General features: G+C 40.3%; 1 protein-coding gene across 4 annotated transcripts in view; it reads right to left on the bottom strand.

Moving 5' to 3' along the window:
• ldb2a (LIM domain binding 2a) overlaps positions 1 to 26,741 on the bottom strand; it is a 69,670-nt gene that overhangs the window by 6,367 nt on the left and 36,562 nt on the right. Inside the window, exons 3-8 of one of the 4 annotated variants that reach the window (XM_028416688.1) lie at positions 18,392 to 18,564; positions 10,943 to 11,065; positions 7,638 to 7,721; positions 3,171 to 3,294; positions 1,359 to 1,412; positions 603 to 751 (exon numbers count right to left, since the gene is read on the bottom strand). In XM_028416688.1, the coding sequence (XP_028272489.1) occupies positions 603 to 751; positions 1,359 to 1,412; positions 3,171 to 3,294; positions 7,638 to 7,721; positions 10,943 to 11,065; positions 18,392 to 18,564 (707 nt within the window). The remainder of the gene's footprint in view (positions 1 to 602; positions 752 to 1,358; positions 1,413 to 3,170; positions 3,295 to 7,637; positions 7,722 to 10,942; positions 11,066 to 18,391; positions 18,565 to 26,741) is intronic. The other 3 variants (XM_028416689.1, XM_028416691.1, XM_028416692.1) reach the window with 3 other exon arrangements.

The raw sequence follows: 26,741 nt of genomic DNA, 5'->3' as shown, positions 1-26,741 counted from the left end.
GGGCAGTGTGCCACTTTCCCCGCCCACGTCTTCCCATTCGGTCCAGAGACTCAAACTTTTTTTTTTCTTCCTTAAACCTCCAGGCTACGGCCACTTGATTGAGCAACGGGGTCAGCTGGGTCTGTTTAAACATACATATTCTGCGAGTTAGGTTTACTCTGAGAAAGGTTGGAGGAAAATTAAAGCGGTAACTCCAACAGTTAGTCATGATTAGTGGCAAAGCTGCACTCTTGTTCACCTTCTTCATTTCTTATCATTGTAGCTGTTCCTGTATTGTTGCTGCTTTGATGATTTTTAATGTCGTTTGTGTCACCCTTTATGATATCTGATGTATTTTCTCTTTGTCTTTTGGGGCAAGACATTTTCACACACGTCCCTCGGGGGTTTCTTTGTCTGCTGTCTTGCTACACAGGTTTGTGTTTCTTTTCCAACTCTCTCCTCCTGGAGTTTCTTCTTTCATTTGTGTAAATAAATTAAACTTAATAGCTGCAATACCATCAGGAATTTTTCTGACGCCTGCTTGTAACCCTGCAAACATGCATGAGAGAGACACACACAGAACAATAAAAAGAGGAGGCAAACCCAGTGGAGCTGATGCTTACAGGTACCTGACTGGAGAGGCTGAAGTTGGTGGCGGGGCTGCGTTTCTTGCTGGCGGTGGTGCCCACGCTGCTGTTGGCGCTGCTGGCCGAGTTCTTCCGTTTCCTCCTCTTCGTGGTTGTCTGTCGGGCGGGCTCAGCTTTGGCGCGACCAGCAAAGACAAACAGAGGCAATGCCAAGAACATAATGCATACAGACGGAGACAAGGTGTAGGTGTAGGTGTGTGTGTGTGTGTGTGTAGTGGGTAAGGTCATACAGAGAAAGGGTCTGCCTGGGAAAAAATAAAAACATGCAGCTAAAAAAATATCAGAGTACATGCAGCCATGCAGAGAGAACACACACAGATAAGAGTCTACAACGATGCTTGTTTCAGTCACAGGATCTCCCAAGACATGCACTAGTAAGAAAGAACCCGTTTCATTTGCATAAATGCTCAACAATAGAGTCTGATGCTCGACGTAATGTAAATTTGTTAATGATTTCAGCACAGTTCCCCAACAACACGAAGCAGATTAAAATTGCTCCACTGAGGCAGAAAGCACGTCTGTGTTTATCTTACTGAATGTGCTTTTATACTATAACAATTCTTATGTGTTATAAGCGGGTGAATCTGCCTTCACATGCATTAAAATGATTCTTTCTTTTTCATTACAGGTTGGAGGGTGATTTTTATCATCATGCAGTTGAGCATCCATGATGCACGTTGCATTACAGCGAGTGCAGCCTTCAGACAGTTAACAGTGTAAGAGAGAAGATACCTTTTTTGTGATTTGTGGGAAATATTTCCGTTTTGAAGTTCTGTGGGTGTCCAGCTGAAACCGGAGCCAGAATCAGTTTTATTTTACTCAGGTGGTTCAATAATTACTTAAAAAAAACAATTGAATATGACAGACTAGAGACGACACACAGAAAACCAGGAGAAATGATTCAACGTTCAGATGCTACTTAACACCACTTAGATAAAAGATACTTTCCCACTTAAAAGCTATACGTGAATCATTAAAATCATTATAGTTGAATAGATATAAAGTACTAACACAGGTTAAATAGAGATCTAGTATTTACAAAATAATTTATGTTGTGCATAATTTATGAACACAAGATTCCTGCCAACATTTGTTAGAAAACATTATTCCCTTTAATCTCAAGAGAGATGAGAAAACACTGCTGTGATCTTCAAACAGATGTCTGGAAATGAAATACATTTTTTTCGAGGTTCTAACTAATCACACCAAGGGAGATGCTTTCATATTCAGTTATAACAGCCAGCGACTCATGATACAAACAAAACTGAAACTACAAATTATGATGCAGAACAATAAGGGGAGTTTTTTTTTATCAGTATCTCTACTCTTTTGATTCCTTACTTTGACAGACGTGCCAAAAAAGAAAAGAAAAAAAAAGTGGGTCTATTGTCAGAGACAATCATTTCTGTTATCCGACTGGTTTCCTCCGATGCTGAACTGGTGACGCACTAAAAATCACATCCATTTCCACCAAAAGGACTTATCAGAGCATAAATGCGCCTGTGGCTTCCTTCCTGGCTAAAATCCCAACCAGTTTCCAAGGTAGAGAAGAATCGCAGGAAATGGGGAATAACACGCCACCAATAAGGAAAACCCCAATTCCAGCTAAACTGCAAAGATCAGGCAAACGTCACGTCAAGATAAAGAGAGCTGACACAAAGTCCAAGCCTCAGATGTAATATTCTTGACATTTAAAAATAACAATAAACCTGTGTCACCTTCTGAGTTTGTTTCATGTCTTATTCTATGAGCACAACTAACCCATCAACACGTGGGTATTTTTCCCAAAGACTTTAAATTCATAAAACACTTTTTTCTTTTCTTTCCGTTTTCTCTTTTCTTTGAAGACCGCTGTCGACATTGGGGAGCTGCTGGCCTTGGGGGAGCTGGATCTACTAGTTTGATTACACCCAGCACTCTTAATTAAAGTTACACAGGTCCGAGTCAAAAGCTTTTTGACTGGTGTTGGTTTTTTAAAGACATCTCGTCACGCCTCGCTAAGCATTGCTGTAATTTGCAGCCACTCCAATGTGTCCAAAAAAAAAAAAAAAAAAAAAAACTCGGCTTTACTCTTTCTCTCCTTAAGCTTAAGACCCGCACAGCCAATTTAAGCCTGGTACTTTTCAGAAACCGCCCTCCAAACATCAATCACAGAAAGCTGAGAGGCCTGTTAAGATTGGTGAGGTTGAGATTCAAGAAGCAACCCAGAATTCTGATTAATTTCACATACCTGACAGGCAAAACATATTTAAGGGATTAAGACATATAATGGCAAATTTGGGAACATAAATGATGCAATGAAAACACATTCTGCGTGAAAATATTCACGTTCCCACACAGGGAGTGATGGGGTAGAATTAAAAGCTGTTAAACTCAAAAGCTCAGTAGAGGAGACGATTAACTCTCACTGCTGGATACAAACTGTTTAGAAAAGGTCACCAAAGTGATGCGTTCTGTTGCATAAAGCTTCCTTTATATTTTTCAGAGAGGTTTCCTGGAAAACATCATATGAGCTTTAGCAGTGGTCTGCAGTGGGATAGTTACCTGGTGGGGCTACCATTCTCTGCCATTTTTGGAACAGGCATGTCTTGAGACAGTCCCGCGGGCTGAGATTGTAGGTCTTGTGCCGCGACATTAGCTCCTGCATGGGCTCCAGGATGACACACAACTGTTGATGCAACAGCACAAAGCAGAGTTAAGGTACTTATTAAGGTAAAGCAACACAACGTTCATAAACCTGCTGAGTATGCTGCCCAATTAATCATCCACAGACTGACTTTGAGTGATTAATTAAGCAGTAAATCTACTTTTTTATAGATGCTAATAATAAAGAACCTTTAAAAACAGGTTTATTCTTACAAAGAGACAAGCAGACGGCCGCAAAAAGATGGGCAGGAATGATACATATAATATGAGCAGCCTTTGTTGAGCTGTTTACCACTCGCAGCAAAAATATGTATAACACACATATTCATGCACACACACATATTCTTTCTTTAGACACAGCGAACACACAGAGAGCAGTCCCTCGTTCCCACACTGCGCTCCAACAATATTTCTCCCTTTAAAAGACCTTTAAGTACAATATTCAGTCTGGAGAAAACTGTAAATCTCTGGTGATCTGCTGTGAGAGGAACCAGAGGTCAGCCTGTCATCTTAAATACATCAGGCTTACCTTATCCAGATAACATCTGGATAACATTACGAGCTGGTCAGCTCTGCCTTGGCCGGCAGAGCAGTAACCATCCAGATGCGTGCTGGTGAAGCCTGTCTACATTAAACCAATCATGGGGCAACGCCGGGATCAAACTTCAGGCAGAACGCCCGGCTTATATCCACTAACTGGATAAAACCGATCTGGTTCTGTGCCCGACTTTCCTCTGCCTGGAAAATACTGACCGTTATGTTTGGAGCAGTGGTTAAAATGTATCCCTACAAACACACAGTAGGGACTTACTTCCCCACTTTGGGTTTCCTTTGGACTGTCGGCGAGTAAACTATGTGCATATAGCCAGACAGAGTCCTCATCAAAAGAGCCGCAAGACTGCTTTGTTCAAAATGCCCCGAAGGATCTACATGTACGTTCAGTTGGTTACAGTATTTTGGATGATGGTTAAAAGAAAACAGCAAATAAAAGCAGTCAACATTCATCCACCATTTAGGGCAGCAGTGGCTCAGTGGTAGAGCAGGGTTGTCCAATAATCGGAAGGTTGGCGGTTCGATCCCAGCTCTGCCCTAGTCATTGTTGTGTGTTGTGTGTCCTTGGGCAATGTGTGTCCTTGTATGAATGTGTATGAATGAATCGGGGCTGTAGGCGCACCTTGGCAGCCAAGGGGAGCTGTGGCTACATCGGTAGTTTACCACTGCCACCCTGTGTGAATGAATAATGCATCTATAAAGCATCTAGAAAAGCGCTATATAAGTTCGATGTATTATTATTATTATTCATTGTGCTTATACGTAGTCAGAATTCTTTCCCTACTTCACATTCTTATGGCTGCCACAGAAATCTTTGGGTACCTAAGCAAGTTTCCCCATCAGGGTGTTTGATATGAAACTACAGCAGTGAAAGTAGGCGGGGGTTTACTAGGTTGCTCAAGGGCACTCTGACAGTCATTACTGAGAGAAAGGAGACTGTTAATCATTCACTGCATGCTCAAATGATCTCATCTGACCTTCAGCATTCCACCACTCCTACTTTTCTGATGTCAAATCTCATCAACCTGCTCATACTTATCAACAGTCCTTATTAACATTAAAAAAAAATACAACAAAAACTTTCTAGGATCTGTTATCCAGCGCTACATGTAGCAGTAGATACAGCTTCAGAGGCTTGCATACAAATCTTCAGGTATCTTTGCAGAAATGTTAGAGCATGATGGCTGTTTAGAGCACTGATGTTCACAAGTCACAGGGTTTTAAACTAGCCATTCTAACAACCGTACACCCAGCTGCTTACACCAAATTACCCTACATAGCCATGGTGATGTCTGTTAGGATGGCAGTGTTTTGATGCCATGCCGCTCGAGGTAAAGTGAACATCCCTGTAGCAGACTAATCCCGTGTTCTCCTCTGATAGTTCCCTCCTGACACAGTAATATCCCTCCCTAGCTCAGCCAGCAAGCCCTGGCTCTCAGCCTGAAAACAAGGGCTATTTTCAGGCTGAATAGTAGGAAGCCTGCAGCTCCAATACATGGAAAGGCTTAAATACTCCAAATGAAAAAAAGAGAGAGTGTGTGTGTGTCTGTGTTTGAGAGAGAGAGAGAGAGAGAGAGAGAGAGAGAGAGAGAGGCCTGTTGTAACCTCTGAGCCAGGAAACCGTCAGTCTCTTGTGGAAGGACTGATAAACGCTGGGAAAGGCCTTTTCCAGAGACACATTATTGCCAGTTTAATGTGAGGAAAGGGTGTATTTTACCTTGACACCCTCTGATAACAGTGGGAGAAAATATCATTTGCACAGTGCATGACATGTTGAATAACAGCAGTGGTTCCCAACCTGAAGATCAGGACACCCAGAGAGGTTGTGAGATCTGTTCTTACTTAGCTCATATCACTCCTTTGTCCCTATAAAAACACTGGATAGTTTTTCCTCCTCAGAAGAGAGTCCAAATGAAACCATCAAATAAAAAGACCCAGACACAACAAAATGACATCACAGGACTTTCTGATCTCTCTGCCATCAATTTAAACACAAAGAAACACTGACAAGGGTCCAGATATTACAGGACCAAGCATCAACCGCTGGGACTAAGACATAAAGCCAACATGGATGTGGAGTTCCTCGAGCAGCTACCTGAGGCTGGCTCCTCTAGACCTCCATGTCCATATTTACAGCAGAAAGGATCTCATTTAAAAGCATGAAAGGCTGTTAGGGGGTGAATTTAACACATTATTATTGCATGACTGCTTTGAGTGACAGGTGCATGCTGTTTCAAATCGTGATCGAAGTTTTAAAAACGCCTCTAAAGATGCCCTACGTGTGATGTCACATCTTTATTTACAGTCAATGACCACCAATAGCCCAGCACTGGTCAACAACAGATGATCATTCAGGCGTGTCACAGTATTCAATTCAACTTTATTTATATAACAGCTTTTACAGTCAGAATTGTCTCAAGGTGCTTTATAGAAACCCAGAGCCCGAAGCCCCTTAAGGCTTAAAATCACACCTGCAAAGTGAACTGTTGCTGTTTAGTCTGTGCTTTATATGAAGAACAAAAGTTGTGACACTGAATTCGTAACTGACCCTCAAATTCTTACCTCAGGCAATTTGGCAAATTCAATAAATTCAATAACATATTTAAACTAGTGAAATATGCCGTGTGGTTTAAGATGTTTTTATTATTACTGCAATGAAACAAAAGCTCAAAACCACGTTTTAAATCTTGTTAAGATGAATATTTTCTGAAGTATTTCAAATAAAACCACATCGTGTTCTGGGAAAGTCGACCAATTCCTAATTTCTATGACGCATAAGAATTTCTGTGAAATATTTCAGCTTAAGAGCACTGAGTCAAGAAGACGGGGCTATTTAGACGCTAAAAGCAAATTCTCTTCCATAAAATAAAAAACAAGCCGTGATCGTTGTTTTGTTTGCTAAGCGCTGACCATCTGAATCACCAGAACGAAGAGAAGCCGAACCTTTACTGTGTAATTACAGATACTTGAATTATGTGTTTCCTCTTTCAGCCGCATTACAGTTGCTTTCTGTATAGAAAATCATTGTTATAGGAAAACAAAAACAGCCACCCTGCTCCCTCTCTCCCCTCTCTGTGTGTCTTTCTTCACTCAGTTATTATAAGCAGTGGAGGTGCCGTTTGCTGATTCGTGCGCCATTTCACAATTATGAGTCTCAACAGGGAGCGTTCATTAATGTTATGCTAATTTTCTGTATCCAATTAATTCTTCCCTCTCCTCGTCTCTCTCCCGCTCGCTCTTGTTCTCCCATTTGGAAATCGTAGCTGTCAGTCAAAAAAAACCACAAACAGAACCCTGTGAAATAATCACTAATGTATTCAGCCGGCTTATACTTTCTATTTCCCGTAAATTATATTGCTGCGGTCAGGTGGAAGACACGTATAGGCAGAGGGTAAAGAAGAAATAAGTGCTCATTTTTTTCTCTTTTGTTTTGATACCATGCATTTTTGAAATTATACACTTAACGCCAAGATGTTTTCAGCTCATAAATAACAGCTTTCCATTCCAGTAATAATAATAATAATAATAATAATAATAAAGACTATGGATTGAGTATAAAAAATAAAAGCTGGGCATTAGTATACCTACGAATGTACATTTCAAATTTCACAGCTTTATTGCAGAGCATGTTCTGTAAAATAATACACTTAGAGATTATGAGTAACCTGGATCGTCATGTTTAAAAATGGAGGAACTGTTCCTCTGTGTGCATTACGTGAGAAGAGATGAGAACTAAAAAAACAAAAGCAAGATGACAGTCAGAGACAGACACACACATTGACACACACACACACACACACACACAGTACTTACCCTGAGGTAGTTGAGGGTGAAGTTGGTCAAGCCCATGCGAGTGATGTTTTTGGACAGTTGTTCCAGCACCTGAGGGTCTTGTGCCTGGAGTCAGCAGCAGAGAAATTAAGAAGTTATATTTTTATTTCTATATTTTTTTTATTTTTAACGTCTGCATTCAGCTGAATACGACAAAAACTAATTATCTGCAACCAATTAGGCTAATTGCTGTTCATTGGATATGCACAATCGACACTTTTACACCCTCCAGTCATAAATGCGGCTACTTAACATTGTTACTGCCGCTGTGCCATGAACCTGAATGGAGGTAGTTTTGTGGCTTTCATTTCACACTCCTGTCAATTTGCAGGCTAATTAATCAATATTGCTTTGTCATTTCATTTAAATTTACACACATTTTCAATGTTGTTATCCTAAATATGGTAATGTGTATGTGCGCACACACACACACACACACACACACTCCGGGCTGCAGATATAATTAAATAAACAATGACAAATTTTAGCCAAGACTCTGCATTTTACACGTTGTGCTTTCTCTTGTAATGAGGTGGTAAAGAATTCTATATTTAACTGTGTGATTAGACAGCATGTGTAGGAGTCGGATCCTAAATAGGAACCAAAGGCTAAGGTAACAATTACAGGAAAAGCATCTGAGGACACATGATTATTCAGTAAGCTTGTTTGCTGCTCAGCGAGTAAGCATTCAAATCATACGAAGTATGAAGGTATTGACAGAGCAAAAACATAGCTGAGACTGAGCAGAAGCAGTCAGAGCACACTTGCATTCACTGCCTCATGAAAAATGCATAATTCTATCTCCTGTCGCATCTCTGTGTGGTAGAAAGTCAAGAAGGGAAGGCGAGGGAGTCCTTTTGTACCGTCAGCAGACCAACATGAGTGACAGGAGAATTGAACTAGTGTGCGTTATTGGCTGCCGCCTGGATCACAATCTGAATTACTTCACTCATCAAGTAGAATTAGACCTCGTATGAATTTGTCTTGGCAGCGCTGGTATCAACAATTTGTGTAGTAACAGCGAGTAAACACTTGCACATATGGCGCGGGGACGACAGAGACACTCGGTTCAAGAGTGCAGACAAAGAACAAACTGTGGGGGGAACATTATTCATAATGGAGGATCCAAATATGAAAGTTTAAACACGTCAATGGAAATCTACAGAATACATGCATTAAATTTAAAGTGGAGGCTGCTCACCTTCTTACTACTTAACGGTACTTACTTTGAAGTAGAAAAATTATTAAGGAAATTTGGACTGCACCTGTTTTTTTTTCTGTAAATCATTTATTTATGTGATTTACTCTGAATCTAAAATGAGCTCAGACCATAACAAAAAATACATCCATGTGCGTCTCTGAATATCACATTAAGTTGAAAACCACTTTTTCTATAAAGTTTTTTTGGTGAACTTTTTCTCATTCTGTACTCAACTGAAATATTTTCGATCCATCGTTCATTTCTGATTTGATGAGTCAAGTCAGTAATGAAAAACATCACTTACAAGCCCATTCTTTAGAAACTCCTAAAAACTTTACTGAGAACAAACTTTCTTTCTTTTTCCAAATGGTTCCTCATGAGAGACGGTAGAGTAAAAAAAAAAAAAAGAGCAGCCGTAGTTCAGCTTACTTCAAAAAGTAGGCCTTCCACGGCAGCTACATCTGTACTAGAATCTGCAGTTTCAACTTTCTTATTCTGACTCCCATGTGTCTGTATCTGCTTTCATTAGCCCAGGCAGCGATCAAAAGAGTGAACTCACACACACACACACACACACACAAATCAGTGAAGATCTGGCCAGGACCTACAATACCCCACAATATCCCACTCACCAGGAATTAGAGTGAATACCCAGAGGGGCCAATTTATTGGTGAGTGAAATTCATATGAAGATTTGGCCAAAAAAAAAAGGCAGCCTCTAACGCACACCTTTATGTCCATGGGGGTAAATAGAATATGTTGCAGAAATGAATCCTATCCAGCAGAAGGCAGGAGTAACGGCACATCATACACCATGTCAGAACACCACTTTATATATTTGATTCAAATAAGATTATTCAATAGTGATGTTTTTCTTTCCATTTATTTGAGACTGTGATTCTCTTTAAGGGTAGATTCCAATGAAGTATTTCAGTCCATCATATTGTACTTTGTTAGCTGGGTGGCATTTATTAGCTTGCCAGTTAGCCACAGTATTGGTTACCCTCCAGTTTTACATGTCTTGAAGTTCACCCACTTGCCTGTTGACTTGACACAGAGATGTGCTTTGTTCTGAGGCGATAGTGCCGAAGATAAATGACTTCTGCAGAGATAAACTTTCTAAAACTGTGCAGTTACTTCAATTACTTGAATTCAGTCAGGCAACTTTTAAACTTTAATTGCAAAAAGTAATGTGTTAATGGCACTTGTATTATGTGTTAGCAAGTGATATCACTGCTGTAAAAGATAGACCAGGCTATTCACCAAGCATAAAATTATAGGACATTTCTTTGAAGAGAATTAGAGCTGTTGATAGTCTTTAAACTTTTTTATTTCCTATAGGCACAATGCAGAAAAAAATAAAAAAAAACCTGACATGGTAAAGGTCTCTCTCACAGCAGAAAGTTAGCTTTTTATTTGATTTCTAAACACATTGACAAACTTAGAGAGTTGAGAGTAGAGTGACCTTTAGTTTCTTTTTTGTGTGTTTGACCTTGTGCTGTACTCTGACAGTATTCAAATCATACTTGTGCCATGTGAAGTGCTACCTTCAGGTTACCTTGTAAGATTTCTTATATATATATATATATTCATTCAGGAGACAGGCATGGAACATTTCCATTCAATGTCTGTCTAGCCATTGAGCTCTTGAAACACGTAAAAGTGCCATTGTATAACATTAGGGTTAGTGTGAATATATGTAGAGTTACATATTTTTTTTCTTAACAGCAGTCCAGCTTCATTTGTAAACAGTCGACCTTCTGCTTGCTCCACAGTTCCAGTGACTAAATGTGTGTTACACTTAGTGGAATTAAGAGATTATTCATTCGACCTTGTTTTTTTTCTCTCTGCTTTTTTTCAGACAAGGGCCCTTTTTTATCCTCTGTGGCCTTTGATGTCTGCAAATAAATTGGTTTGCAAAAATCCCTTCAAACTGCTTTGTTGGCGTTTAAATTTTATACGCTCATGAATAGCTGTGTAAAAAGTGTCTTAGCAGAGTGCAGGGACCCTCGTTAGTATTCAAAAAGTGACACCTAAAATGGGAACATGTGGGTGTTTTGTCGCGTGTTAATGATGTCACACTCACGTGCATGGCCAGGATGCTGCGGGGGATGAGCTCTCGGTACTGCCGGATGGTAAAGTGCCATGTCTTGATTCTCATAAGATCATCAAAGGCAAACTCCAGTATCAAACGACCCTCTGTACAAACCTGGACAGAGATTACACACAGTCAGTGTTACTTTACATTACTCCTCAGCCTGATATCTTTCTCGGGAAACATAAACTGGTTGGCAGGTCAGCTGATTTGGACACAGACAAAAAAAGAAACAAGTGTTTATTTGCCAGGAATGAGTTTGATAAATAACACTGGAGTGCTTTGTCTCATGTTTGGGACTCATTCAAGGACTTTTTTTTTTTTTTAGCATGGAGCGAGCTATTATGCTAAGTATTTACTCTCCTCGTTTTTCCCTTCATTCAGTGCATCTGTCCTTGAGCCTCACAACCATCCAGCTATTTCTAAAATGTGAAAATAAATGTAATCTGGAAAGGGGTGTGTTTACGCCAGAGACAAAAGAACTTCAGGTCAGAGAGAGTTGCCAATTAGGAGGAGAGCGAGACAGAGTGAGAGAGGGAAACAGTGAGGGGAAAAAACATTTTTTCGCCCCTTTAGCTGAATTCAGCACTTGCTGGGGCCCTTGCGCTTCTCCCGTATTTCGTTGCTGTGACAACCAGGCAAAGAGAGGAGAGAGAGAGAGAGAGAGAGAGAGAGAAGTGGAGAGACAGCCAGAGAGAGAGAGAGAGAGAGAGGGGAAAAAAATCAGCTGATTAGTTGGCATGGCAACAGCAAAGATGTAATCCCACCAGACACACTCTAATCAATGCCCCCAGCGCAGATGGTCTCCTGAGGATCAACAAGAAAGAGGCTAGCGGCCATACTGCACCCCCACCCCCACCCCCATCCCTACATCCGACCACCACCACCACCACTACTACTACAACCCTCTGCCTCCTCGCCACCCCTTCCCCCACTTCCCACCCACTCACCTACCTCTGTTGGTCACGTGCCAACACACAGTTAAAGAATAAATAGAAGCTCCAAAAAGCCCTGAATGCAGAACTGCCTCTCAGCTGTCTTGACTGGAAATATGGATACTGTATAATCTTCTCCACTCTTTGTGCAATGGAGCGTCTCCTTAGTTATTTGACCAACTGAGATTATAATACTTACAAAAAAAAGTTCAGTCCTACAGTCTTAGATTTGAATAAAATGGTGACACCTGCTGTTATAAAAACGCTTCACCTCCCTTACTTATCAATATTGTTCTATTTTTCACTATTTGGGCAGGATATTACATCACATAAATGTATTTTCTGCCATTATATTCTTGCTTTTTTCCCATTATTACTGGAGCAGTGCACATATAGACACATTACAGAAGACCATACACTTACATGTATTATAATATAAACTGTAGTTCTTTCTTTTTAATATTTTAATTCTGTGCTGGTGTGACTAACTCCTTGAAGTGAACCATTTGAAGTTGTGGTTATTATTATTATTATTATTATTATTTAAATGGATACATAGTGTTTTGCAAATTAACACTTTCTTCCAAAGACAGACACCATTCGGTGCAAAAAAAAAGTGTTTAAGGGATCTGCATGGTCTGATAATGGGCTTGTCTGAGCTAGATAAGTGTGGATTAGACTCAAGCGAAATAATCTGTGGTGTTTAATGGACAATGGATGTAGTTAAATTATTTTTTTTTAAATATATTTAATCTTTTTTTCAACAGCTGAGTTCAAAGTGAACTCAGAACAACCCCTTCCCAACAATGGAAACTATGACAGCAAAGAAAAATAAAACATAAACTAAATAAGCTTATAATTGGAGGCCAAATACATAAATCATTTCATAACTAAATGCCTTAGCTGAAAGAAATGTACTGTCACAAAGCTAAGCACTGATTTTTTTTTCAGCTTCTCTGGACATGGTGGAGATGTACTGTAACAGCCACATGATTATGTTGAGTTCAGATGCCTCGAAAACCACAGGCAGCCAATGCTGTGACTCTTTAAACTTCCTCTATTTTAAGTCCAGACTAATTGTCACCAACCTCCATGATCCATGTTCAATTTTTGTAGTAATTAATCCACTAGTAATTGCCTTAAATTTGTTTCTTCTTCTGTAACTTCTTCTTTTCCATCTTTGAAATGAAATGCATCATTGTCATAATGCAGTGTATGAGCTCTCTGCCCCACGGGCAGCTGAAACCTATTAGGAGACCACATATTTAGCCACGTATAAGGGGAACAAGCACTTCTTCTTAACATCACTCCAGAAAGTGTGCTCTTTTGTAGATTTATGTTATTTACCCAGCGGCAGTGAAATAACATGAATTGTGTTACTAGTGAGCCAGTGTCTTCTGATGCTTTCCAGGTGCTGTAGCCTACAGTGAAACAACAAGCCATTATTGATTCTTTTTTTTTTTTCTCCATAGTGTAAACCGTGTCCTTAGCATCGCCTCATATCATATTCCTATTGCTCTCTGCAAACTTTTTGCTTCTCTGTAACTGATAAATAAATTGGAAAAGTGCTTAAATCAGAACCAGAATAAGGGTCACATTAATTACCAAGTGCAATAAGAGTGCAGGAATTTAGCTTAGTGGCACCAGTGCAAAGACACTATATTATCCATAAATGCAGACAAAGCAGCCTTTTTTCTTGGATTCCAGAGTAGATTCCATCATACAAAGCTATTTATTTCTTCATAGTAAAAGCCAGTTGGTTAACATCTAATATTTCTCACAATGGCTGAAACCATTTTTTAGCTAAATAGTGCTCCCTTATGAAAACTGAAAGGAGGAAAATCCTCTTGAATTAAAAAGTGGTCCATTAAAAAAAAAAAAAGTACAGCCTCTCACCGAGAGTCCCCATTGATTTAAGAGCGGGGTCATAAATCTTCCACACAACGGGGCTGAGATCAGGGGATCTCCGACTCAAAAGAGCAAGAAAGAATAACGCTGTCCTACTGCCGAGACACGATTCAATACTGTATCCTAAGCTGACAATCAATTAACAACGGACGAGCTGAAGGTCATTAAATCGATTATTACGAGCGTTCATGGTTACATCTGGAGAATATCAACAGAATCAGAGTTCGATAAATATTCTCAGTTGCGGCAGCAAGCGGCTGACATGCAGAATATCCATGTGTGGCTGAGATTATTCGTCCATAGAAAGGAAAATATTTAAGACATTATTTGAGGAAAATAACTTTAGTTTCTCAAATTAATATTCGCCTAATTCATCTGTTTTCTACTAGAAATACTGTAGTATGTGTTGACGTTTTATTGACCCCATTACTGATCAATTAATTGATTGCAAAATGCGTCAGTTTTAAGCCTTAAAGCAAACAGTTTACAGTGACTGTAGCTTTAACATAATTAAATAATGTTCCCTCAACATGGCAATTGCTTTCTCATCTGTGGAAGTAATTTAAAAGCTGTGATGAACTTTTAAATCAATAAAATGTATTATTTAGGAAACATCTACTGCAGAGTACATTTCAAGCCTAAAAATAGTGTGTCACTAGGATGTCTCTTCAGCCCTGTCATTAAAAGGCAGTGCTGCCAGTTCCACCGCAGCCTTTGTTGCGATATCCTCCATCTCTGCTGCTCCCTGTTTCCTGACTCTCGTCTAACAAATTAAAACAATGTATATATAATCTAGAGAACATGTGTCAGACACGTAAACAGACAAAGGACAATCACTCAGAACCTGACATAATAATGTAGGACAATGTGATACAAAATAATAACAAAAAAAGAAGAATAGAGATTGTCTTTGTCAACTATACTGACTCATACAAGGCTATAGTGTTCTTAGCTTTATGGCCTCTTCTCATAGTCACCTCTGGTCTTATTTATATGCACCAGAAGGAGTCCTGGTTGCTGCACATCACATAATAATCACATCAATAACCATCAGCTCCTCATTCAGTTGTCTAGCATGTAGGTAGGTAGCAGGTATTATAAAAAGGATGGTTAACTAACAAAGTCAATTCTTAAGGTCAATGTTATTATGTACAGAAACTACTGACTTTATTCCAAGGAAATAAAGATTACTGATCGCACATCCACGAGCCAATCCACCCCCCACCTCCAAAAAAATACACTCAGGGAATTAAATTCACTTGAGCTGAGATCACTGTGTCATGAACTTGCCTTTTGCTCTTTGCTCACCTCCCAGCATGTAGAAACCCCCAGCTGGGCACCGGTAACAAGGGCCATGCCCTCCGAGCTAACACACACCGGTCAGGAAAAGCAAGGCCTGCTGGGTAGCGAAAAGAGGTGCTGGGATACTGGTGGGCGGCTGGGCGGCTGGGAGCTTTTGGTCAAATTGGCACCCTGTGTCACCTTGTCAACACCTCACTGACTTGTGAGACCCGCACGCATTGTCAAGCAGCACCTGGAATACGCCGCCCACTCTCAGTAGCCCACTAGCTCCGCCCATTCGTTAGCGTGTTAGCACCAGGCCAGAGAAAGAGAGAGAGAGAGAGAGGACATTAACGCTGCAAAGAACCTGCAGCCTGTCTGAATCTTCAATCACTGTCACTGTTAAAATTAGATTCACTTATTAAACACAATCTCATCAATGTTCTCTAACTGCTCGAGTCGAGAGAATGTGTTTTCCTCATGTTTCACAACATATTTACACAAACCTTCCTCAGCACAGACACAAGACTTGGCAATAGTTTGTGTTTTTACTGCTTTCCTGAACACATGTTTTCATGGTGCACAACAGTCAGAAGCTGACTGTCAAAGTGAACAGCAAAACATGTACTGCCTTCAATGTATGACATAGAATATATGAGGAAATATTGGAACCATGTATCCAAGCCATTTGATTAAGATATTGTCAAAAATTCAACATTGTGAAAAATGTGAATTACTCTGACCGTCTTACTGTTCGTGTCTTGTGCCCTTTCTGACTTTATTTTAACATCACAGCATTTCCAGATTTCACCAATTAACTTGGTGACCATAGTTCTGGTATTACTGATTAGAAAGATGGCCAAAACCACCAAAATACGACCAAGTTTTAATAAACCAGAATTATTCTTGAAATTGTGAAACACAGAGAGAAGTAAGAGACAGGAAAAGAAAGAGACAGGGAGAGAGAGAGAGAGAGAGAGAGAGAGAGAGAGAGCGAGTTGGGAGCTGGGGATGATTTCTCTAGGGATGAAGGATGCTGGTGTGTGTGTGTGTGTCTCTGTGTATGTGTGTGTGTGAGCGCTGAGGGTGCGGGGGTAGCGGAGGGGGGTGGGGGGGCAGTGGAGAAGAGAGCGAGGAGAGAATGAGCGAGCCAGCAAGTCAGGGAGGAGGATGAGCGAGAGAGGGGGGTTTAGTGGTGTTGGAGGAGGATGAGGGGAGGAGGAGGAGGAGGTGGTGGTGGTGGTGTTGGTTGAGGAAAGCGAGGCGAGGCAGAGCTGATTGAGATTCGGGCCTCCAGAGCTGCAGGCTCGCTGCTGCTGCTGGGAGCTCAGGGAGAACACGCTCAGTTATTGGAATTTTTTTTTTCTAATGAATTAATTCTTCTCATCCAATTTAGGTGAAGATGAAAAGAGAGCAGCGCTGCGAGCATCAAATTTAGCTTTTTGTTGACCAGGCCTGGGCTGTTCTGTTCCTGTTCTGTACGGTTAATATCGGACACTTGTAATATATTATGGGTGATCGTTTAGGTGATCGTTATTCCTATTGAGAAGCTCTGTTTACAAAAGCCAAAGCATGACGTAAAAAGACATTTCCTGTGTGTGTTATTGAGGATGTTTCATTCTCATTTACTAATATGATAACACAAAGAGCCCCCCCACCCCCACCGCCATTCCCAACCCCCAACCACTATACAAAATCACCTCATTCCAATATACAGAAACACTGACCTCAGGTATCTGCTTCATATAAACTCTCATGAAGTCAGCCATGCATGCACATTATAACTTAACGTACACTCACAGATTATAAAAAAGCGTCTGATGTTTAATAATGCTGCTTAAAAACTTTTCTGTGTGAACAAACATTTCTAAGCAATCACCTTAAAATGTGAATATCACTGCATTCGTATTCAGCACCTTTTTCTTTTTTTATTGCCAATAGGCAAATGTTAATTTATCTGGTTCTATTTAAATCAATGCCATTGCAAATCCCAATACTTTATTCTATCTATTATATAGTTAGCATTAAAATACGATACTGACACTGTTTTAAAAACAAGACCTAGATCTATATGAGATCATTTTCCACTGAAAAAAATATGGGTTAAATACCAAGAATAACTACACTTGAGCCAAGCTAATTAATTCATTTGTAGTGAAAGCTAAATAAAAAATGGCCTGTTAGCACATTTTGTTTATTTCTTTTTAGAAAATACAATTTTAGACAAATTTCTTGCTAAAATAGATTTTCTTTCACTGTGATGTCTTTTTAATTCACAGGTCTAACAGCCCTTGGCAGGTTGGCCAAAAAGTTAATTTTGGACTCTGCACACTAGACACACACACACACACACACACGAGTGAGTGAGTGCACACTGTCAAGTCCTGAAAACAAGAGGGTGTATAGCTGTTTAATGTCAGAACAATCCGGCCTGGTGCTTCAGCTCAGGGTTCATGGTACAGGGAACATGGAATCCCTTTAGCTCGGCTGCTCTGCGCTGACAAGGTATCTGGCCTCAGATTCATTTAGACAGTCAGCAGAAGAACAGTAAGAGTCAGCGAGCCATCTGGATCAGACTGTGGTGAAGCAGATATTCACGGCTCACAGGGGGATTCTATCCCCGAAGACAAAAGCAGATAGCTCAGCTTTAGTGCCTCCAGAAGACCTCAGTGTCAGGTTTGGATTATTTCACCTGTGCAATTTGTGTTTCCCTTCTCTTTTTTTTTTTTTTTTTTTTTTTGCTTCTGTCTGCGTGTCACGTTTACTGCAAACTAAACCGAACCCTTCAAAGATCTTATTCATGTCCCCTTAGCACTGCCTTTGGAGTACCTGCGGTCTTAAGAGGCAATTTTAACATGAGAAATGCCAGTGCATTTTGAGGTATAGGAGAAGGCCACGGTGCTGATAAGTGGGGAGGGTGAATATGAGCATGTGTGGCATTTACACACATGGTACAGATATTTTGAGCCGTATAAAATTCATCTAGAGTGGATCTCAAAACAGCCAATCTGATTTTGGTTACAGTTTTTTGGGCCAATTAAATCCTAAAAGTAATTCACATAAACCTATTTTTTGTGTATCCACGCTTACTGCACAGGGTCTAAGCAGGAAATAAAATATTTATGCAGACAAAGACCTTCCAATGTATGACATGAAGCTACAAGGTAAAAACACAGGGACAGCGTAAGGAAAAAAAAAAGAAATCAAAGGGTGAGAATGGATTTGATCTTTAACCAGTTAAACACGTTGCCTGCACCATTATCATAGCCTGTGATCAATTATTTATGGTGAGAGAAGCTCAGAGGTCAACTGTTACCTTTGTAAACATTGGCTTCCCGTGCTGGGTGACCATGGTACACTGATCACAGTCCAGGGTGATGCAGGAGTTGTGGAAGGACTCCTTGGAGTGTTTGAGGATGTAGTGGAGCTCGGTGACCCCCCCCTCGAACACTGTGCTGAAATAACGGGGGATCAACGTCCGGCCGATTGCTGCAGGGAGACAGAAGAGAGGGCAGAGCTGCTAAATATAGAAGGAGACCAAACATGACATGATTTGGAGAGAAGATAGTTGACTTAATAGCTGAGAGAAAGGCAGAAGAGGGGAACGAAACACAGCCACTGCAGTACCACAGACTATGATACTGCTGCTGCTACACATTAAAATTACTACAAGTATATAAAGTTAGGCTGCCTGAAGTTTTCTGGTATCAATTTGACACATGAGCTTTGGTCAAGATACCAGATTCAAAGTTTGGAAATGTGGCCCCTTATAGTATTCTTGCCATGAGGAGATGAGAAGACTGATGCCTCTCTGAAGTCTGTAAGCCGCAGCAGGGAGACAATTAGCTTAACTAAATACTAGAAACAGCAGGTACCAACTAGCCTGGCTGTGTGCAAAGTTCTTCAAACATCAAATTAAGAAACTGTTTTTACTAACAAACGTTACAATGAGGCAGATAGATTTATTATTTTCTTCAAATCTTAATATTAGAGGCTAGACTCGTATAGCTAGAATTGCATTTAAGATAAGAGAGCACAGTCCAAACTCTAAAATATCAAAGTCTGTGTGTGGGTCTATAAAAAGACACAATAAAAAAGGGAGCTGCTACATAAAATAAATATGGAATTCAGATTCATTAATCAAGATAACATGTTATTGGCTCTTAAAAAGGCTCTTAGGAGGTAGACCATGATCTATTCCTTCAAGGAATAGATGTTGTTATGTCTGCTGCCCACTGATTTCCCTTCAATCTGAATGGACTCACTCTTACACAGCTGTCATTCTTAGGATTGTGATCAATTTATGAAGACTTTCAATGCACCAGACACATTACAGATTTTTAGAAACTGAAGTATTGATTCCTGAACACTGACCTGGAAAGCTACTCACCCTCCAAGAAACCTTTTTAATATAAGATTGAGTCTAATCTCTCCAGGTGTCAGATAAATGTTCCGGTGCATACAGGTGAACTCATCAGAAGATTAAAGCCTTTTTTTTTTGCAACAATAGACAATATCATAAATATTGTCCTGTCAGTCCACCTCTTCCAATTCAGCACTCCATTTAATACACTGACTTTTGAATATTTCTCATGACTGAAAGTGCGCAGGAAAGGAGTGTATTCTCACAGATTTTTCAGAATAATAAGATTCCATGTCTTAGTTTGGTATTAAACTGAATTATTAAGATGGACAACTTCTGCAGTGCAAACTTTCTGCAGAAGCCTAAAGAGACAATGAACATGCTGCATGATGAAAACTGGAGGAGGAGTCTGGGAGGGGGAAAGTGTCTTCAGTGTTTTATAGCCCTCAGGCTTTGTCTGGTTTCTATCTACTCTGTTAGCTAGAGAAGAATAGATGATACAGCGTGTGAGGCTTACATTTCCCATTACATTATGGATGCACTCTGAAGGCAAGATACAGATTCCTGAATACTTGGATGTATTTTATAGCAACTATCTCCTGTCCTGAGCTGCACTTCCTTCATAGCCCAGTCTTAGCTGAACTGGGTAAAATTAAACAGAAGGCAGGTCCTCCTGATTGGCTTTAACAATCTTTAACAAAACAAAACACCGTGAAGAGCAACACATTCACATCAAAACTTCATCTCTACAGCGTAGGACTTCTTTTGTCTTCTTTACTGCCTCTAGAACCATCAATGAAAATCCCATAACTCCCCAGTAAGCACATAAAATCCTGACAGAGGTGTTCTTTCCACCAGAATTCACTGTATTGAAGAATATAGGTGCAACTAAAGGGGGACCTGAAATTCAGTGCCAAACTCACTAGCAATGGGAAATGTGATATAAAAAAAATAACAAATTAAATCCTCCCTGAATTTAAAAAGCCCAAAACATTTTGAACCGGCAGAAAAACCAGCATGCTTCAGTTTAGCCCAGGATAGAACTGATACACAGATTAAGAAAACTTGCTGACTATCAACAAAAATTATATTGAAAATCTCCAAATTGCTATTTCTCAGAATAACAATTTCATTTCCTATCAAAGAAGCTAAGCATATATTCAAATTCAAGAAAAACAAATGTTTTGTGGTGAAGCATTCAAGAGTGTGAAGTGGGGCAACCGGCCTTGTAGAGTCCAGTTGCCCCACTTCAAGCAAGAAAAGTGACCCGGGTGACCTTCATCGGCATTTTGTGGTGAAGAAAAAGGATTCATTATATTTTTTTGATCCAGTAATCCTTATTAAACAAATAGTTTCAGTATGATGGTAGTGAATACCTGACAGGAATTGTTTTTAGGATGATATTTTTCAGCATGTGTATAATGCTGCAGTTCAGTTTTTGGGGAAAAAAATAACATCAGGGAGTGAAAAGGCAGATATGAATGCTTATATCACTTCAAATCTAAAGCCAGTCTTCAATCCACAGCTTAATATGTAGATCAGACATTCTGCACACCACCAGCAGGGAGCAGCTGCTTCAAACAGCTTTCATTTTCACTTGGGACAAAAATTGCAGTCTCTCTTGGTAACTGCAGAGCTCAATATTGCAGTTTCTGGTTACTTGTTGAGCAGCTGTGCAGACGCAATCTGCAGAACGACTCATACCATCTCCAACTGCAGCACATCCCTCCTTAAAGAGCTTGCTTTTCTTGCCTTTATTTTTCTAGCTATAGGCTTTCTACAGAACACTGATGCTCATTTTCAGCACCACCCTGCTTCACACTCCTCTACACATACACGCCTGAGAGGTGCCCTGAAACAACAGGCTTCATCCAAACATCACTGGGTAGTTCCACTCGAGCAATTCGACTTGCTCAAGGGCAAGGCCAGTAGTTACTGGAGGGGAAAGTGCTACTCATCCACTCAAATGCACAGGGAATCTGAACCCGAAACTGTTTGGTACCAAACTGACATTTATTCCTGCTGGATGCAAACTTGACCGCTTCTCTAAATAGCTGTTACGTGGCGCCATCATGTAGTCCATAACAAAGGGGATCACAAGACATCTTTAAAAGTAAATGTTAAAGCCTTTACACCAATTTTCCTTGGAGAAAGCTATGACAGTGTAGCAGAAGTGGGCCCTCACAAACAGCCATTTTTGTTTATAATAATAGGCAGGAAAGAAACTTAGACTCTGATCATGGCCACTGTTTAATTTTTGTGGCACAGATGCAAGCTAAACAGAGAGAATAATGTGTTGCTGATGCCAAATTCTACCAAATGCTGCTGCGTTTTATTCCTGCAAATTTAAGCCAAGGTTGTATTTTTTTTCCTAGACAACCACATATTTTTTTGCTGGAGCCTTTTCTGCACTGGCATCCCACTGTGTCACCAGAGCGGTGTAATTCAAATAAATGATGGGATCTGTGTTGGTTTATGCAGGGTAATGTTGGTGTGAACGCTGCCTAAATCAATGATTCCCAACCTGTTCACAAGGGATCACTTCTGTGGTTACCAGGGGGTACATAGAGCAGCTTGGCTAATTTAGAAAAATGACTATGCTCTGGCTGAAAAAAAATGACACCTACATTTCAAGAGGTTAAAGATAAGCTGTTATTATAATTACCTCAAAAACCAGGCACAATAGTCTACGTTTTACCAGTAGAAAGTATTGTGCGATTCCCTACAACTAATAGCAATAGTTGAATGACTGAAACATCCAGCCGTTGCCACTCCAAAATGCTGTTCTATACTATGATAGGCAAACACAAAGTCTTTTGAAGGGGTGGATTTTAGGGGTGATAAAAAACAATATCCCTAAGAAGCATTAAAACATCCTTACTAAATACTTGATTTCTTGTTTTCTTTTCTTTTCAGCACCACTGGGTTTTACTGGAAATCAACTCTCTAATCCTAGCAAGTGTTAGTGACCTGCTCTACTCACTGAGCTATGCTGGACTGTTAAATAACTGAAAAAAAACAAAAACACATAAATCCTGACTTTGGGATTATAAGGCAAGCATGTTGGGATTTCCTTTAGCCTCTCGTTCCATGCCTAGTGGAACAAGTCTCTCTGTTCCTCTGCATTTTCCTGCCCGTCAAATCTCCATCATTAGAACAGTACTGGTGAAAAAAACAAAAAAAAAACGGGACAGCCACATTATCCAGCAGCACATGGCCTCTGATTTCAAGCAGAAATAATCCATTTAGAGTCAACACTCTGTTGGCTGGAATTATGCTCTTTCTCCCCTTCCCCCAGGGTGGGTGGGTGGTCAGGAGGAGGTGTGTGTCGGAGGGGAGTGAAGCCTGGGAATAAAACTTCATTTAGAAGTGAAATGTCCCCAAAGACAGTGGCTCTTGAGGTCAGACCTGGACGGTAGAGTAAAAAAACGAGAGAGAAAGAGACAGAGATGACGATGATGATGACGGCTTTGTGGGGGTGGAGGGGGTAGGGGTAAGACAAGGGAGGGTGTACCCGTGACTGGCATGTTTTTCAAATTCGATAAAGTCAGGCATGACTAAATAACACATAAAATGTTTGGCATCGCGAGCAATGGCTGAGGGATGAGGAGGGGGTGAGAGAGGGTGAGCTGCGGAGTCCGCTCGGAGTGGATGACTGTGTAAATGATGCTCGCTCGCTCTCTCTCTTTCTATCACTTGCACTGCACCCTCTCTCTCTCTCTTCCCTCTCTCTGTATCTCGCTCCCTCCCTCACTCCCTCGGTCTCTACCACGGTTGAAAAACAAAGTACGTCTAGGAGTGGAGCTGACTGCTAATGCGGAGGAGCTCTGAGGAGACGAGAGGGAGAGAGTGGTGGGTGGAGGAGGCGGAGGAGGTGTGTGTGTGTGTGTGGGGGGGGGGGGGGGCAGAAGGATTGGGACAGAAAAAAATGAGCGAGGGATGAAAGAGAGAGAGAGGCAGCGAGAGAGAGAGAGAGAGAGAGAGAGGAGAAACTAGGAGGGAAGATGAAAAAATAAGTGCTTGTCAATGAGGGAAAGAAGACTCACTGAGGGGTAATAGGAAGGAGAGACAGCAAGAAAGGGTGAGACAGATAAAGGGTGAGACAGGAGGAGGGAGGAGGGTTGCTCAGGTGATACGCAGATCTGCTTCTTGCCCACCTCACCAAACCATGCAGGAGTTTTGGTTGCGTCTTCTCAACCAAAACTGTCCTAATAAAACCCAGTGTGCATGGCCCCGGGGTGACAGAGTGATAGATAAGCATGTAATGGTAGCCATGCTAGCAAGTCTTGGATCATTTCAAGCACAGTAGTCTTGTGTTTCTCCTCAGTTTCTAGGCTAAGGCTCAAATATTTTCTAGACTGCTTTACTCAATATTTACATTGTAGGATAACACTTAAGCTGACTTGCCTTTTTGTAGGTAAAGCTGGGCTCAGAAAAAACAGGAAACAGAACATGTCGCATTTACAGATTTTCTTTTCTCTAATCTCACACATGCACACGCTAAACAATTTGAAAAGATCGGCACAACATACACAACAGGGTATCATTCAGATTGCTGTGCCTAAGGTTCCCATCAGGGAGCAATACACTGCTTCACATGCTCCGAGGGGGAAGCAGATGTAAACAAAACTGAAACTGTGCAGCAACAATATGCTGTAACATTGGTCAAACTTTGCAGTAAAACCAAACGAAATGGCCTCAGATTGTTTGCTGTTCAGTCCGAAAGTATCCAAGGATATACTTTCGAATTGAACAAATCGTCTATTCACAATGATATAGACGATTTAAATCTTAATAATTCAGATTTCTTTGCACACAACCAGATTTTTTTTAACAAGAGAAGATGGTACTCAGAGAATGGGGAAAGAAAGCTTGCAGTGACATGAGACAAAGAGCCCTAACATTCCCTGGCAGCCTCATGTTGTAGCCCCCTGTTGAAAATTCTATTATTTATCTTTTAATAGGCAGTGAGATTTTAAACTCACCAGCAGAGCACAGGCCTAACAAACTTCAGACAAAAAAACCCCACATGAAGCCCACATGAGATGAAATATATTTGCCAATCTTATTTATATTTTCTTCCTCTTAAGTCACCCTTTTCCTCTCTACCTCTCACCTTCTCTCTCTTCTTCATGCGTTTTGTTTTTCATACTGATTGGACTGTCTTCAGTCGCGGGGCACTCCAGAGATACAGATTAGCTGGCACTTGTTTGGGCGAACACAACAAGCAGCATATGTCTCTCAAGTAATGTGTACCCAAACATGCAATTTACAAATAATTAACGTGGTGTTAATTAGTCACATTAATTCATGCCACTTTGTTGGGATTGTTTCCCCCCGTTGGTCCCCAGGACTCCTGCCAGCACCATCAGCCAGCGAGACAGCGAGAGCGATTTTTCAGCTCCAAAGCGAGAGCGCGACATCAGAAGAAAGAAGGGCCACTGGCTGCCGTACACACACACACACACACAGACACACACACACACACACTCACAAACACACCTTCACTCAATTAAAACAAATAGTGTAGAACCACACATGATTGTCATTGCCATCCCTCATTTATGGACATGTGCACAAAAATCCGCTCGTCTCACATCTTTTCTGCCCTGTAACCACCGAGCTTATTTGTTTCCGATATTAAATAGTTACTGTAGTATTTAGGAAAATATGAATAAATAGAACTCATGGGAACTAGTTTGAGCTGTGGATTAATACACAATTGGTGTTCTGGGGAGTATTTCCACTCATGGTAAGGTGTGTGATTGAGGAAAAATAAACTGCCCTGTCAGTGCTCATTGTAAGGTGTCACCAGGTGCAGCAATATGATGCGTTTTTAATAGTTTTTGGACAGCAGTGACGCTCTACAGCACAGAAAAACAAGATATATCAGCCCTTGGACACAGACAGTACTTACTAATAGGCTCAATTTATTGCTGTTGCCAAAACAATACAGAATATTATCGTTTTGTTTATGACTGTTACAAAGTTATTTAATCTTATTTCCAAACCCTCAATAAAATGAAAAAAAAATATAATATAATAGTTTATAAAATATTCTATAGGTCTTACAATGCTTCAAACCTAGATCAACACCAAACATAAAATCAATGTATACACACTACAGTGTATTAAAATGTGTGTGATCAAATACTTGAAAAACATGGCCTCCTCCTGCTTTGTATTTACTTTATATATCCATAAGTGCTGCCAGTGGACTTACACTGTGTACTCACCGGTATGTCCACTGTGATTCTAAGTGTCTGTTATAATTAGGTGTTATTCTGCCTCTGTGCATGCAGTTGACAAACACAATACAGAACAGGAGAGCTATACGTTGTAAGTTGACTCAATCTGTGTTGTGCATACAGCATATACTGTACATGTATGTAATGATGCACCAAGGGAGTACAGAAAGTAAACAATATGCACACTTACATGCATGGACTAAAATAAATATTGTATGTGTTAAAATGTGCTGGGAAACAGAATTCATCATGTCATAATATTTCTTTGTTTCATTTATGACTAATTAAATCTAATAGTGCATCTTGCAGAAATGTAATTTGTTATTAAGTTGTATATGTGTGATCATTCTACCTGATCCCCCAGAAAAATTATGGGGTATGCGGATAGGTCGCCTGGTTGAGCAGGCGCCTCATAAGCAGAGGCTACAATCCTCATTACAGAGGTGCAAGTACCAATCCGGCCTGTGCACTTTGCTGCATGTCCTTCGCTTTCTCTTGCTCTACTCATTACTTCCTCTCTCTCTCCACCAATAATTACAAAAATAAATAAAGGCTCAAAAGACCAAGAAATAAACATATATATATAAAAATAAATAAACATATTACTGAGAATAACGAGGGCCAAGAGAAAGGATCTTGGTAAACACGCAGTGTGTTTTATATAACTCACCTGTTATCATTATATTACAGCTCAAAGGTATTCATTATTAAGGGTTGTGGCAACTTTTAGTGACAAGTGGGTGTTGTCTGACTTATGACTTATAACTTATAGCTTTGCTCATATTTGGATTAACTAGGAGTTATGGGCTTGGTCAACGTCAGACATCCTATTAGACTTCAATAAAATAAAGCTTAATATTCAATGTCTCAAATATTGAATCAGAATTACAAGGAGTTAGTCAGGTCTCTATTCAATTCAAGCTGGACTTTCAAGGTACAGTACTAACGGATGCAGAATAAACATGGACAAACACAAATGGAGTCCAGTGGTATAGGTATGCTGGTAAATGACTGCACCCTCTAGCTCTTCTGGTGAATGTTACTCTTAATTGTTA

This window comes from Parambassis ranga, chromosome 10 (assembly GCF_900634625.1).
Source record: "Parambassis ranga chromosome 10, fParRan2.1, whole genome shotgun sequence".
Classification (NCBI taxonomy): domain Eukaryota; kingdom Metazoa; phylum Chordata; class Actinopteri; family Ambassidae; genus Parambassis; species Parambassis ranga.
This window is presented reverse-complemented; position numbering and strand designations above follow the sequence as displayed.